We start from the raw sequence: 16,806 nt of genomic DNA on the forward strand, positions 1-16,806 counted from the left end.
ATGTATGTAGTTTTAGGTGTGAACTTAGGGTTGGGTTTACAAGTCACTCCTCATTTCTGCAAGTTCGTCTGCACTGCCCAGAGCACAAAGGCGCAAATGTGTCACTTATGATGATTGATTCATCTGTCAGTGAACAGCAGTTTTCATAATGAAAAAAGTGAACGAAAATTTTACACAAGGTGTAAGTGCATGACAGATTAAAGATGTATTTGTTCTCTTTTCTTTCTAAAGTGTCTAGTAGGCAGTATGGCTACAGCCAAATTACTGGCTTGTGTAGTTACTTACAGTACTGAAGACAAAGTGAGAAAATGGAGAGTTAATTCTTACTAACATTCTATTTCATTAAGTGCAACAGTTGATTATGACCTCTTTAATTATATTTTCAAGCCTCACCTACACCATTGTTTGGACCAATCACATGTTGGTGGGCATTAATAAAATTCTACTTACTTACTGTCTCATCAGTTGTAAATCACTGGCCATTTCTTCAAATATTTCAGGTGGAAACCTCAACAAGATACGCATCTGATAGTGCAAGGTAAGTTTACATAATTCATTGTGGAACTTTTTGAGAAATATAAATTTTTATTTATTAATTGTGAGAGCACTTCAGATATAAAATGCACTACTGCAATTATTCATTAATGCTATTCTTTGCAACAACCATTATGTGACTGTTCCTAAATAGAGTGAACGTCTAATATCCATACAAGAAAATAAAAGTTCAGGTGGAATGTCAGGAGCTGTATTTTGCTCAATGCAGAACACCACATGAAAATCACTGAAAATCAACAGATTCATCTTGATGGGCACAAGATAATGTCATATTGCAGTAGAACAAGTAAGAAGAAATTGCAAGTGGCTATGTTTCCAAAAATTGGAGCCGATTCCCACCCTTCCAGGTTAATGAATGTGGTGTTGAACAGCTCTTTCAATGCTGTGCCGAAGTGGTGCTCATGAAACACACAAGCTTGTAGTGGTGAAAGTTTATGGGACTCCATCAAGAAGAACTGTAAGTAGCTGGTGGCAGTTTCAGTAAGGTCGTGAAGACTTAACTGGTGAACCCTGATTCTCTTTGTTTCTGCTTCGTCCCAATGTGTTCCTGAATGCTAGCCCATTCATTAGACGCATTACAGGTGACAAGGTAATGCAAATTCCCAGCTCCGGGTCAAAGGAGAGGGTTTGCACATACCCTCTGATACAGGCCAGGCCCAGAAAGAGGTGACTACCTAAGCTGTTACCTTCCCAAATGCCAGTTGGTCCCTCTGTCAGGAGGTATGACCTCAGGTGCAAACAGTCATTTATGGTGGGTGAATCCGCCTCTGAGGGGGGGCCCTCATTTGGAAGGAGCATGCCATTGGGGATGTTGGCAGTCATGGGGTCTTTTTTTGCAGCGACTCAATCACCATCTTGCTGCGTGTCTCCTAAATGTAAACAGAATGAGGCTAAAGATTTGAAGGCCCTCCCAGCTGCACATCAGTTCCTCATGGTATCATGTACCACAGGTGGTCAGTCCTTTGCTCTGAAAGGTGTTGTTGCAGTTGCAGGCTCTGTGAAATTCTTGTCTCATTTATCTAATGCAACTTCGCTTTTGAAGACGTATTGTGATTTTCAAGCACAACAAGTGCTTACAGCATTACTCCTCCAGAGGTACCCTGTTCGTGTTGAGGACCAGCATACACTGAACTCTTCACATGGCGTTCCTTACATTCTGATGCTAGATAACCTCACCAAGGGAGAAATCCACGATTGTCTCTCTAATCATGGGATCACTGTAGCCCATTGAGTAATGAAAAAGATGGATGAAAAATTAATGCCCTCATACACCTTTTTTGTACCGTTTGCTAAGTTAAGGTATGAAGTCATCACGGTCCAACCATACATTCCGAACCAGATAAGTTCCTACAAGGGTCAATATTACAATAAAACACATATCCTGTCAAAAAATGGCCAAATGTGTTACTCTTGGCAGAGATTCTCATGAGGGCAACTGTTTCCCTCCTCTCTGTTGTATCAATTGTAATCCCATGAATGTCCATGTGTCTTAATGAGCGAGCCATCCAGGACATCTGAGTGAAGGACATCAAACCCCACCCTGTCACTTGCAGTTGTTAGCTAGTCGAAATCTGTACATTTTACCATCTGGCATTTACAGTACCATTTTGAATATGCCATGTGTAACGGAGGATATACCCACCCAGACTTGCAACCTCAAGTTCAGTATTTTAGTAGTAAAATCACCCAGGTCACAGTAGCATCCTCATCTCCTCCTACAACTGTGCAACAAGCCATCAAATCATTGCCCCTGGTTGCGAAATCACCTGCTACACAACAGTCAGGCTGAAAGGACAAAAGCAATACTCCCGCAAAGACTTTCTACAGCTAAAAACAGTCTTCATCTGCCAACTAGAAAGTTCCTAGAACTCAAACGGTCTTCTCCTTCCATGACATGGAGATCCTCTTCAGTTGTGTTGGCACATATACGCTCATCCGGCTGAGCTCCATTTTGCTGGTGCCCAGTGCCTACCGATTTTCTGCCATGAAATTCACAGGCTGACCCAGGGAGAATGCCAATATGTTTGTAGATCTCCTGTAATAGGATTCTCGAGCCTCTGCCCCCTGTAGCAGTGAATTTTTGAAGGCTGGCATTCAGCAGCCACGAAGGTGACTAACCTTCATTTGTTCCCTCCTCCCCAATCCCCATTATGACTCTTCTCCAATGGATCCAACGCGGAGAAATTACAGCTGCTCTTGGAATTGCAGCGTCCTCTTGTTTTCTGCTACCAAAAAAACAAATTGTCCTCACAACCCCTTTGACCTCTCATGTTTCCTTCTGGTCCTATGTAACCTTTCCCCCAATGACAGCACTCCACCTCATGGGGGAGCCATGCTGGTCATTGATCTCATTGAACACTTAACTACTAACTGTTGCAGTCTGCATTTTCCTTCCTCATTCCATCTTTTCTCTTTTTAATGTCTACACCCCGCCATTATTTGCTGTTACCATGTCGGAACTACTCCAGCTCACTGGTCAGCTCCCCCACTCCTTTTTGCTGCGTGGCAACTTAAATGCCCACCATCTGCTTTGGGGCTCTTGGAGAACCTGTCCAAAAGGTTCCCACTTAGCTGAGCTTCAGAATAATCTCTCACACTATTGGAGTTCTCATGTTCCCTTCAGATTCAATGCACATTTATTACCATTTGGACCTCTTGTTCTGCACTGTCCAGATCGCTGGTCACCTTGAATGGCCTGTTCCCTCTGACACATACTCAAGTGATGACTTTCTGTGTGCTATCCATTTGCTGACTACTACCCCACCTGAGTGCAAATCCAATTGGCAGCTTTCTAAGGCCAATTGGCAGCTTTCTAAGGCCAATTGGCAGCTTTACTCCCCCCTCATGAACCTTACACAGCTGTGATGACGAGGTAAAGTATTTTCCAAATGTTATCCTTATCGCTGCAGAATGTTCTATATTGTGCACTTAAAGTTCATTGTAGCATGCCCTGGTCCCTGGTGGACTGAGGCATGCAGCAATGTGATTCGCTTGAGGAGATCTGCTCTCCACATTTTGAACCGTTGTCCTGATAAATCTGGTGAAGGGCTGGTATCCTCTGTAGTTTATACATCTCGGGCTTCAGAGGCCATCTGCCCCATTTACTAGAGGAAGTTTTGAAAGACTATTTTTTCTCAGGGTTTATGTGGTTTGCCTTTGTCAGACATATTTATCCAGGAAAAGGGATGCCTGAATGCTCGTACTGAGTATCATTGTCTTTGCTGTACCCATTAACCATGTTATGTACTCTCCCACCAGGCATCTCAGCTCCCTTTTCGTCAAAGATCATACAATCTGTTGCAGTTCTACATCAACTTGCCTCCTTGAGCGGCGTCTTCAGCGTCGTTCTATCATCTTTTTTCGTGAAGCATGGGCAGTGGCTTTCACTTTTCCACTGCCAAAACCCTTTGTATGACTCATGTCTGATAGGAATCTTCCTTGGTCCTCCCATGTATCTTACTTGGCTGCACACAGTACTCAATCCCTCAGTGTCCTACATCTTCTAAGTGGTAGTTCCAGGGGAGCGAATCAGGCCACCCTCCTCCATTTTTTTTTAATCCCATGTCCATTCGTAACTGGACTGTGGGTGTTTAGTTCATTCCTCTGCATCTCTGTCCATCACATGCTGTCTTAACACACTCCACCATCATGGAATACGTTTCGCCACTAGCGGCTTTTTCACCAGCCCAGTTGAGTGTTTGTGCAGAAGATGCTGAACTACTAGTCATACTGGCATGATGATGTCCTCCTCAGTGGATAAGCATGCCGTTTCTCTTTCACACCTGGCCATTCGTCCTATTCCCTCTTATTCAGTGACTCACTTGCCTGCCAGTGTGGGGCACACTATTCTTCTGTTACCTCCTGGAGTTCACTTCTGGCTTCTGCTTCGGCAGCTTAACTTCATGATACCTGCAACATTCCTGATCGTTGTGAACCCGTCGCCAGCTTGGCTTCATGTAGCAGCCTATGTTCATTATGGACTTCATTTTCTTCACTTCACGACCCACTGTAGGAAAAATTGCATAAGTAGTACGGACTAATCTGTCATCATGATACAAAATTCGTTGCAATATTACACTCTACACGAATTGTACTGACTGGCAGTATGGCCACCAGTTGATAATTGAAATTTTATCACTATTATGCACCATCACTTGTCCCTTTGAGAAACCTAGTAGCCATGATATTGATTATTTGTGACTGAAGTCCACAACATGTTTTCTTTTTATCTCTGATTTAAACATATTAAGGTATGCATGTATCTGAAACCCTTTAACAAAACGTTTCAAGTATGCATATGAAGTGTCAATGTCGCAAGAGCTAGGAGGTATTGCCACAACTTCCCCATTCCCTAGATGGAATTTTTTATTAGTTCAGTGACGTTAGCTGTGCTTTTGTGTGTTTCCAGACTGGTCAATACTGTGTATCACTACCCCCTGCTCATATATTGCATGAAAGTTGTTTGCTTTCAATTTAGACCAATTAGGATTAGAGTGAACATAATTACATCGAAGCTTCAAATAATGTCGAGACTTGCATACTGCTTGTTTTATGCAATTTTCAGGAAAAGTATCATGCATTAATATTCTCAGAAGTATGAATTGAAGTCATGGTAGCGTCGAACATTGTACAACAGCTGGTTCATATTGGTGAAGTGACAATACAATTCTTCAGGTGGCCTTAAATTACCAAGAGCTCCATACCCCAAACACCTAATTTGACAGTTCCACGTTTCTTGGATTTCCACATTGTCTCAGGCAATGTATCCTACATAAACACGCTGTAAAATCTCATGATTTTAAATTTTCTGACAAGTTTAAGCAGATCTATGTTTTTAATCCTTCTTTCCAGTACCATTGCTATGGGCCTTTTTTAAATGTACAACCCAAGCCATTTCCTTTATTGTAAATGTAGGCCTTTGCCTATAGCGATGGCCTCCATGGTCATATGCTTTTTAGCTGTTTGTAGTTACTCTTCGCTTTTTCGGGCGTTCTGTACTGCTCGAAATATGGTATCAGCTCTCATAGCTAATGAAACCAGTGGCTGACAGCCCAGCAAAAGTAGGTGTCAGAAATAGAATTATTCCATCAGATGTCTTTGGTATTGGTAGGAATCTGGCCTCTTTAACATGTCGTTTCCTTCCTTCTTTCTGCCTCAAGGCACCTTTTACCGCTGTCACCAATTTTTTAAACATCGCATAGGTTTTTCTTCTTCTTTAGTATGCAGTGAGCTGCATTCAATATTGCTTGAAGGTTAGTCTGGTACCCAATTTAAGTTTGAGCAAACATTGCCTTATCAACGATATATGTAGAAATACATTGTGCTACATGAATATCTGTCCCTTGACATACCTGCACAACCTTATCAATGAATGTTTGGTCTGCAATATGGTGATCATTATTTGTAGTGTAGGCGATGATGTGCTCTTTGCATACATTGTCCAATGCATTAAAGCCCTTATCACCATAAACTAGGTGCCATTTCAATTTTGTTCCAGCTCCACAGAAATTGTATCTAGAGATACAAACTTCTGATGGCAGATTCTCGAGACTCATGTCACACTGTTGCATGGTTTGAGGTTTGCTTTTCGTATTACATAGCAAATTGCGAGTGTTCACCCAGCTGTTGAGCTTTGATGAAAAACTAAGCCATTTCATCAATGCCCTGTTCCCTCGACATCTTTTGACCTGCTCTGGGAGGAACATATTGGGTTCAAAGCTTTCGTGTAGTTAGCTTGTGACATCAATAGGTTTCTTCTAAATTCTGTGGTGGATGATGCGATTATATGTGTCAATGATTTGTGGCTGTATGTTCAGCCATTTGCACATATTTTGAAGATTATATTGCTTCCACATTCGGTTTTTGGTTGTCCAACCATTTGGCAATACTGGTTTCCAAATGGGAGAATGTTAAATAGTGATTTATCCCACATCATTCCAATTCTGCTTTGAAATGTCTATCGTAAAATTCACTTCCATCATATGATTCAAGGTTGTTGGGCAGTCGATTCAGTCCTGTCTGCAACAATTGTTCAGAAATCTCTCAAACCTCCTTCCCTGTCTTTACTTTCAAAGGTAAGGCCCAAGTGAAATTGGAATGTGTGTTTGTGACCGTGAGAATGTACTTGAAACTACTATTTGATTGTAAGCAGTCTTCCATATCTAAGAGCTTAGTCTGACATGCATAATCCATTCCTCAGATTATATTGTCTTTAATATAGCCACACAAAAGGACTCTCATCTGATCAGTTCTGGACAAGGGATTTTTCAGAATTCCAGGAATTTATTATATTATTTGTCAGTTAAATTTTTGTAATTCTGATTGCTAAGAAGTGATACACTAATAAAAATAATTTACTTTAGCCCGCCACTGCAGAATAATACAGCAGCAATAAAACATAAAAGAGGGAATATCACCAAAATAAATCTTCTGTTGCAAAGACAATGCGCCATTCGCAACAACAAAGGCAGTGCATACGCAGGCATCTGCTGACAGTAATGTTGAAGATTCTGCAGTATATTGTAACAACAAACTGCTTTCAATATCTGTCATTCCTGGGCTCGTTTTGATGAGTGACGTCACAACTGGTTACATTTCTAACAGGACTTGGTGAAATATCGCAAATGTTGGTTTCAGAAGCGTTATTTCCACAGTAAATTTCCTTTTATGCAAGATGATGATGCATGTCAAAATGTTTTATTTTTTTCTAATCACAGAGCATTACATTCTCATTCAAGACTTAACGCTCAGGACGAGCCACGTGGAAAAATTTGGGGCCCCAGAAGATCAGCCATTTATGCCATAATTTTAAATTTTGGTGGCACACTTGCGTTTCATATATATTTCCAAGTTCCGAGTTTAGTCTTTCATATTTATTATAGTTCTTTCATTGAGTACAGATTATGCAATAATGCTGGCAAACAGTATAGCTGCCTTTCAAAAACAAGAGCGAAGTAAGTTCTTGAGCGATTTCACATGTAACTGGCTTTACTATGGGAAAATTCAAAGTGTTCTACAGAACACTTATTCAGCCATGTAATCCGGTCCGCATCAGTGAAATTTATAATCGTGTTTGTCAGAAATATAGAGCTGCTAAAATTGAAGGTGGTGCTCGTAGGGTCCTGCCTAACCACACCCTCGGGAAAACAGCAATAACTTTTCGAAAGTCAACATTATATATGAAAACAGCTGGTCCTGTAGTTGTACTGATGTATATTAATTTAAACCATTAACTTCTTCCATTTGTGTGTTTGCACGGCTTAACATTCATGTTGTTATTGGCTGACATCACGTTTCCTATTATCTGAATATCTCCTGTCGTTCAATGGCGAGATCATGTGACACGAGCTATGCTTGGCCGACCAAAGCACGTCACAATCTTTATTTCAGTGCTTTGGAAGCTACCTTGATATAATCGGTGGAATTCGTGTTCATACTTTCGTGATACGAAAATATGTAGTGTACATTTTCCACTCATTAGAGAGCTTTCAAAAACCCTTTGATTTTTGCTAGGTTGAGATTCCTAAGCTGCCAGAAAGTTCTATGCAGGTTTACAAATCCATAACCATTCAAGGAATTGATAAGGTTTATAGCTCCTAGGGAAACGATACCATCTTTTGACATGTAAAAATGTACTTCCACCTGGTAAAACGTTTTTCACCCTAAAAAGCTCGTTTCTGACTGGGAAATCCAGGAATTTTTTCTTGTTTGGATGTACACCCAGTAAAGATGATTTAAGCCTTCCATATGAAACGAAGTGCCTATTGAGAAGAAATGCCTTGCATGAGTGGTAAAGTTGTTTTATCAGAACAGCAGCATTGCATTGCAGGAATATCATTGAAATAAATGACTGAGAAAAGGCCCCATGTCAATAAATGTGTTGACGAGTACAATCAAGAAATTTTAATAAATAGGTGAATTGAGTAGTGCAACAGATTCCACAGATGTTGTTCAAGTTGCTTTTAGTTACAGCCAACCATGCAGCAGATGCCTCAAATTCTGCAGTAAGTGCTAGATTTGTCACGGGATCTATCTCTCTCTCTCTCTCTCTGACTCTGCCCCCCCCCCCCCCAGTCAACAGCTCAAAAGATTTTGTGGCACATTTTGCAATAGTATCTCTATAAGGCTCAGAATGTGCTGATAAAGAAGCCCCAAGATAGGCTACAACGCTGTGAATTTGCCTTCGTTTTTGGCATGCATGGAAATGAGTGGCTTTTCGCTGGGGAATATTCTTTGGATGGACGAAGCACACATTTCTCTGCAAGGGGTTCTGAACGCACAGAACTGTCGCATATGGGGTTGTCCTCCCAAATCATGTGCGGGAACATCCAATGCAACCAGCTTTTGTGAGTGTGTGGTGTGATTTCACAAGCCCCTTCATTCTCAGTCAGTGTTCCTTGGAGATAATGACACGCCATGGACCTGTAAGGTGTACAGTGACATCTGAACTTTATAAGGACCTTGTTGTGCAATGTGATTCCAGCATTTCAAGAACACAAGTGTCTGCATCATTGTTTTGATGCGAGATGGGGTGGCACGATATGTCTGTTGTCGAGCGAACAGTTGGTTTCATGAGACCTTTGGTATCAACCACATTATATATGTGCAGTTTGAAGATATGTGGCCTTAGAGATCCCCCAACCTAAATTCATGCGACATGTGGATGTTGGGATATGTGAAAGATTATTGGGGATGTATCCAGATACTCCTGATCAGAAGTATATCATATGGTCACAATCAATCTAATTAAAGTGGATATGCTGTAGGCAACTGTTAACCCTGTCATGTCATGGATGCAGCATGTTGCAGAGTCAGTAGACCATTTTGAACATGTAACTTCTGATCATATTCTGATAAACGACTTCCTGTTATGAAAACAGGGTGCTGTTCAGACAATTGTACCCTCAGTAAATTCATAATAAAGTTGCTATGACGTCTTGCAGAGATACCAGACTCGTTCTGTGATTGCTACTAAGCAGGGGTTTTTATCAACAGCTTGTGTTTCTTGTTATTACAGTGTAATAATTATGGTGACTTCTGTGAGTGTCTTCTACAGTATGCAGTGTGTCCCACGTCTCTCCAACCGTTCAAACCAGCCTGAACAGACTTACTATTCTCCATGAGTTCTGTCCTCAGCTCATGGTCTGATAGGATCATGGGGTCCCGGTTTGGATTCCTGGCAGGGTTGGGGGACTTCTCTGCCCGGTTACTGGGTGTTTGTGTAGTCATCATCATCATCACCCATGAGTTCTGAGAGTAAAAGAACTGTACTTCAACGTATATTTTGGTTTAAATGATTTATGCAGTTCTGGATGACAGTAATATTCATAAAGATTACACAATGGAAATTAGTGATACAAATTCTGACGAGGGCCTGGGTGGTGGTGGTGGTGGTGGTGGTGGTGGTGGTGGTGGTGGAGGTTGTGGAGGTTGTGGGTGGTGGTCGTGGTGGGGATGTGGGTGGTGGTCATGGTGGGGATGTGGGTGGTGGTTGTAGTTGTGGTGGGGTTGGGTGGTGGGTTGTGGGGGTGGTAACAGAGGATATAGTCGTATCACGATGATTTATGCTTTTATGGTAGGGGAAACTCTTTCAAATGGAGAAAGGCACAACACAAGTAAAGTTCGTGCTAGACAATATAACATTGCTTTGCAGATTCCTGCCCTGTGACTTAGTGGTAATGCGTTGGGTAGAAATCGAGACATTTCCCTCAAGGTACGTATTTTAGGTGAGATTCAACAGTGATGAAACAAAATCTTGATAATATGAAAATGTTCAAAAGAATATACCTTCTTGGCATGATACTCATGTTTCTGAGATAAAAGCTGTAATAGGCTTGCTTGTATTCACAGCAGTGCCCAAACCTGGCATCAAATGCATTGACAGTCTTTCGTTACTTGGTGGAACCAAATGTAATATTTTTGCAGTAATGTAAGAAACGACCTGCCAGGGTAGCCGAGAGCACTAACACAATGCTTCCTGAATTCGGGTAAGCATGCTGTCTGCAGATTGAATCCACCTGGCAAATTAACAACGAAGGGCTAGTGTGCTGGTCAGCCTGGATGTGGTTTTTAGGCAGTTTTCCACATCCCGCTAGGTGAATATCAGGCTGGTTCCCATGTCCCACCTCAATTACACAGCTCGCAAACATTTGGAGACATTTGCACTTTCCCATGGATTACACTGGACACAGACATTTGGGATACACTAATTCTCTCCTGTGGTGGTGGGGAGGGGGGTAGTCTTTGGGAGTGGCCACCCTATCATAATACTAGCCTATATATATGCAGTGGCACATCACAACCAGCCTTGGCCAAAAGACCGAGTAAAGGTGGCGAAGTCTCATTAATACCCCAACCCGACTAGTTGTCGGATAGAGGGGTACTGGAGACGATAGATAGAATGTAAGAAACGGTTTTTGTTCATAATGACAGAACTTTGGTTTGAGAATTCAGAGGTAACAGCTACAATGCCAACATTTTTAACAAATGTGGTGTAAACCATCAGTAGTGTTACTGTCCAGCCTGTAGCATATCTATTGATAAAATACATGTGCACTTCCATCATCACTGCATGAACAGTTTATGAATGTACCGACCACAAAAAATATTGTGCGGTAAAGATTAAGGATATGACACAAGTACCCAGTACCTACACAATGCGTACATGGAGGTCTCAAATACAATTGATAAATAATTGTCAAAATTTATGTATTGTTGAAGTTTTCCAGAAATTCTGTTTCTTATGTGGTTTTTTTACAGTTGACTGGTATAGCATAAAATTTTAATTGTAAGTATTATCTCTAGTACTTTGTTTTTCTCAAAGGTATTCGTTTGAAACCTTACTTGTATTTTCATACATATGGAAGTGAAGTAGCTGAATATTAATAATGAAGAAAGAGAGAAAAAATGCATGTTGTAACTGAGTTAATAGTTTAGTTTCTTGAATTTCTGCATGTAAATGTAATAAGAAATAGCCACAGTTCTCGCGTTTTCGTTTGCATCAGAAAGTAAACCGATTTTGTGACATATTAAAAGGTCCTAATCAGGGGCAAATTATTCAGTTTCACTTTAGTGCTTCAGTAGTTAGGGTTTTGAATATATGCGTATTACTTGACACAGTTAGTGCATTTTCGTCAGGGTCTACAGTAGATTTGCACAGCACGTGCTGGTAGTTAGTTGAGCTGAATAGTTTAGTTTTCCATGGTCTTTAGTATGGACAGGGGTTGCGACTGTTGTGTGGAGATGCGAGGTGAGTTGATGACACTTCGCTCTCAGATTCAGGCTGTGATGGCTTCGGTTACACAGTTTGAGGCTGCAGTGGATGGGCGCCACTGTTGTGGGCTGGCCGTGGGGATCCAACAGACGTACAGCACGTCAGACTCCTCCGATCGGTCCTCACTGGTGGTAAACCCAGTTACTGCTTGCACTGCGGCTGACATATCACCTGTGGTCGAGTGGGAGGTCATCCCATGGTGAAGCAGGCGGCGAAAGACTTCCAAGGCGGCCACACATAAGGCCTCCCCAGTTTGTCTGACAAACAGCTTCCAGGTGCTGTTTGTGGCTGACACTGTCGCAGAGCCAGATGCTGTCGGCTGTCCTATTTCAGAGGAAACCACTCAGCCTGCAGGATCCGGGCAGTTGCAGAGGGTGGGATTATTGGTAGTTGGGACGCCAACATTAGGCGTGTTATGGGGTCCCCTAGGGAGTTGGCTGCCAAGGAGGGGAAGGAAGCCAGTGTGCATTCCCGGAGGAGTCATTCCAAATGTGGAAAGGGTCCTCCCAGGTGCCATGAAGAGCACAGGGTGCAGTCAGCTGGAAGTGGTTGCTCATGTTGGTACCAATGATGTGTGTCACTTTGGACCAGAAGAGATCCTCTCTGGTTTCGAGCAGCTAACAAAAGTGGTAAAGGCTGCCAGTCTTGCTTGCAGGATGAAAGCTGACCATTTGCAGCATAGTCGACAGGACTGATTGCAGACCTCTGGTACAGTGCCGAGTGGAGGGTCTGAATCAGAGGCTCAGATGGTTCTGCGACTGTGTAGGCTGTAAATTCCTCGACTTGCACCGAAGGGTGGCTGGGTTTTAGGTTCTGGTGAATAGGTCAGGTGTCCACTATACGCAGAAGGTGACTACACGGGTGGTAGGGGCTGTGTGGCGTGGACTGGACGGTATTTTAGGTTAGAGGGTCTTGGGAATACACAAGAAGGACTTCAGTCACAAAGGGTGCAGGCTGAACACAGGAAGAACGTAGATACAGGAACCATTGGTATAACAGTTGTAAATTGTCGCAGCTGTGTTGCGAAGTACCAGAGCTCCAAGTGCTAATAGAAAGAACTGATGCTCAAATCATTATAGGCACTGAAAGCTGGCTACAGCCGGATATAAGCTCAGCTGAAATTTTTGCGAAGAACCTAACGTTGTTCCGAAAGGATGGGTTAAACAAGGTTGGTGGTGGCGTGTTTGTTGCTGTCAGAAGTAGTTTATCGGGTGCGCGAAATTGAAGTAGATACTTCCTGTGAGTTAGTATGGGCAGAGGTCAATGTTGGCAACCGGATTAAAGTAATGATTGGATCCTTCTACCGACCTCCCAATTCAGATGATACAGTTGCTAAAAGGTTCAAAGAAAACTTGAGTTTGATTTCAAACATGTACTCGACTCATACGATAATAGTTAATGGCGACTTTAATTTACTCTCGACATGTTGGCAAAAATACATGTTTAATTCTGGAGGTACGCATAAAATACCCAAAGTTGTGCTAAACGCATTCTCTGAAAATTATTTCGAGCAGTTCTTTCAAGAGCCCACACGAATAGTAAACGGTTGCAAAAACACACTTGACCTCTTAACAACAAATAATCCTGAGTGAATAACGAGCATCAAAACCGATACAGGGATTACTGAACACAGGGTTGTCGTAGCGAGACTGAATATTGTGTAATCCCCAAATCCTCGAACACTAAGCGAAAAATATACCTATTCAAAAAATGAGAGAAAAATTCACTTGACGCCTTCCTGAGAGACAATCTTCACTCATTCCAAATTAATAAGTGTAGACCAGATGTGGCTTAAATACAAAGAAATAGTATCGGTAGAAATTGGGAGATCTATACCAAACAAATTAACAAACGACAGAGCTGATCCTCCTTGGTACACAAGATGGGTTAGAACACAGCTGCAGAAACAACAAAACAAACATGCCAAATTTAACCAGACGCAAAATCCCCAAGATTGGCAATCTTTTACAGAAGCTCGAAATTTAGCATGGAGTTCAATGCGAGACGCCTATAACAGTTTCCACAACGAAACTGTCTCGAAACCTGGCAGAAAATCCGAAGAGATTCTCGTCGTTTGTTAAGTATGTTAGCGGCAAGAAAAAATCACTGCCTTCTCTGCGCGTTAGCAATGGAGATAGTATCGGAGACAGTGCTGCCAAAGCAGAGTTACTAAACACAGCCTTCCAAAATACCTTCACAAAAGAAGACAAAGTAAATATTCCACAATTCGAATTGAGAACAGTTGCTAACATGAGTAACGTAGAAGTAAATATCCTCGGAGTAGTGAAGCAACTCAAATCGCTTAATAAAAGCAAGTCTTCTGGTCCAGACTGTATACATACCAGTTAGGTCCCTTTCGGAGTATTCTGATGCATTAGCTCCTTACTTAACAATCATATACAACCGTTCGCTCGACAAAAGATCTGTACCCAAAAAGTGGTAAGTTACGCAGGTCACACCAATATTCAAGAAAGGTAGTAGGAGTAATCCACTAAAGTACACGCCAATATCGTTAACGTCGATATGCAGCGGATTTTAGAACATATATTGTGTTCGAACATCATGAATTACCTCGAAGAAAACTGTGTACTGAGTCACAGTCAGCATGGGTTTAGAAAACATCGTTCCTGTGAAACACAACTAGCTCTTTATTCACATGAAGTGCTGAGTGCTATTGACAAGGGATTTCAGATCGATTTCATATTCCTGACGTTCCAGAAGGCTTTTGACACTGTACCACACAAGAGGTGCGTAGTGAAATTGCGTGCTTATGGAATATTGTCTCAGTTACGTGACTAGATTTGCGATTTCATGTTAGAGAGGTCACAGTTCGTAGTAATTGATGGAAAGTCATCGATTAAAACAGAAGTTTTGACGTTCCCCAAGGTAGTGCTACAGGCCCTTTGCTGTTCTGTATCTATATAAACGATTTGGGAGGCAATCTGAGCAGCTGTCTTCAGTTTGCAGATGACGCTGTCGTTTATCGAGTAATAAAGTCATCAGAAGATCAAAACAAACTGCAAAACGGTTTAGAAAAGACATCTGAATGAATGGTGCAGAAAGTGTTATTTGACCCTAAATAGCGAAAAGTGTAAGATCACATGAGTGCTAAAAAGAACTCGTTAAACTTCGGTTACACGATAAATCGGTCCAATCTAAAAGCCGTAAATTCAACTAAATACCTAGGTATTACAATTAACAGTTTAAATGGGAAAGAACACATAGAAAATGTTGTGGCTAAGGCTAACCAAAGGCTGCGTTTTATTGGCAGGACACTTAGAAAATGTAGCAGACCTACTAACGAGACTGCCTACACTAAGCTTGTACATCCTCTTTTAGAATACTGCTGCGCAGTGTGGGATCCTTACCAGATAGAACTGATGGAGTACATCGAAGAAATTCAAAGTAAGCCAGCACGTTTTGTATTATCGCGAAATATGGGAGGGATTGTCAGAGAAATGATGCAGGATTCGGGCTGGAAATCATTGAAAGAAAGGCTTTGTTTGTTGTGACAGAATCTTCTCACGAAATTCTTATCACCAACTTTCTCCTCCGAATTCGAAAATATTTTGTTGACAACGACCTACATAGGGAGGAACGATCACCACCATAAAATATGGGAAATCAGAGCTTGTACTGAAAGATATAGGTGTTCATTCGTTCCTCGCGCTATACGAGAGTGGAATAATAGAGAATTGTGAAGGTGGTTCGATGAACCACTGCCAGGAACTTAAATGTGATTCGCAGAGTATCCATGTAGATGAAGGTGCAAAAAAAAGTTACAATATTTAGTTGCCAACTTCTAGAATCAGACACACACCATGATACCAGTTACGTTAAAAAAGCGTGTGATCACAATGAAGAGTTGAAAAACACTCGAAATTTACGAGATACGATGCCAAACAAAACTGTATACCCAACACAATGGAAAAAAGTCAAAGTTACAGTCAGAAGAAATGAAAACCCTGGCACATGCACGCCTTCAGTAGTTCTTAATGTTTCAGGTCCCCAGTATGTGCATCATGTTAGACATGAAAGACATCACTGTTCTGTGGGAAAGGGTTTGATTGCTGGCGACATAATGGGACCCAGATACTACAGGGGTAGCTCATGCACCAGCTGTTATCACTGCGACTCAGTATGTAATGTCAGCCTGCAGTGATTAATGGCTGATGATGTGGCCATTTATATGTGTGTCCTTCAGTCAATGGTGTTCTGCAATGCTATGTGACCAGATGTTGGGGAGATGTAAAAATTTTCAAAAAGGCTCACCGCTAACATATTGGAAAATTTAAATCCATTTCCATCTTTTCAGACAGTATTTCCATTTGTGCAAGGCTTCATACAAGGTGCAGTGCCAAAAACACAGTCTTAAATTAAAACCTTTTGCAAGTGTGTCATTCACATTCATTCATCAGTATGCAAATTTTTTCCCTTGATTGATGTGACATTGATTGTCGTTAATGAACAGTAATTTTCCACCTGATTAACATCCATACTAGACACCTAGTCAGAACATTGAAGCTTGCACTAGTTCTTGACTCATTGCGAATCAAACAAAAAAAAAAAATCTGTTTACTAGGTGAAATAAATTTATCATTTGCAAAGGTGAATGTGTTTGTAAAACAAAGAACAGGCACTTACAGAGCTAAGATAATGGAAGACATTATTTCTCCTAATTAAATCTTAAATACTTGAACTTAAAAATTTTGAATTAAAACATGTAACATACATTTTTTATACATTTCATAAATTGTTGTAGATTATTGATTTGTAGCACTGTATTTTAAAAAAATTGTAACACGTGAAAGTGAAGTATTTTAGTTCTCATCTAAAAATTTCAGATCAAATCAGCAGTGACTCTGAATAACCATTATTGAATTTCCTCTGGTTATTTCCGTTTTAAATCACTTTTAACTCACCATTTATTTCCTTCTGGTGGAATATTATAATTTTAAATCACTAACAGTTACTTAACA

The 16,806-nt window shown here is 41.2% G+C and overlaps 1 protein-coding gene across 1 annotated transcript in view; it reads left to right on the forward strand.

Annotated features, from left to right (window-relative positions):
* Positions 1 to 16,806, forward strand: part of LOC126213386 (zinc finger protein 493-like) — a 185,278-nt gene that overhangs the window by 164,162 nt on the left and 4,310 nt on the right. Inside the window, exon 7 of the mRNA XM_049941091.1 lies at positions 501 to 538. Within this exon, the coding sequence (XP_049797048.1) occupies positions 501 to 538 (38 nt within the window). The remainder of the gene's footprint in view (positions 1 to 500; positions 539 to 16,806) is intronic.

This window comes from Schistocerca nitens, chromosome 11 (genome assembly GCF_023898315.1).
Source record: "Schistocerca nitens isolate TAMUIC-IGC-003100 chromosome 11, iqSchNite1.1, whole genome shotgun sequence".
In the NCBI taxonomy this organism is placed as follows: Eukaryota; Metazoa; Arthropoda; class Insecta; order Orthoptera; family Acrididae; genus Schistocerca; species Schistocerca nitens.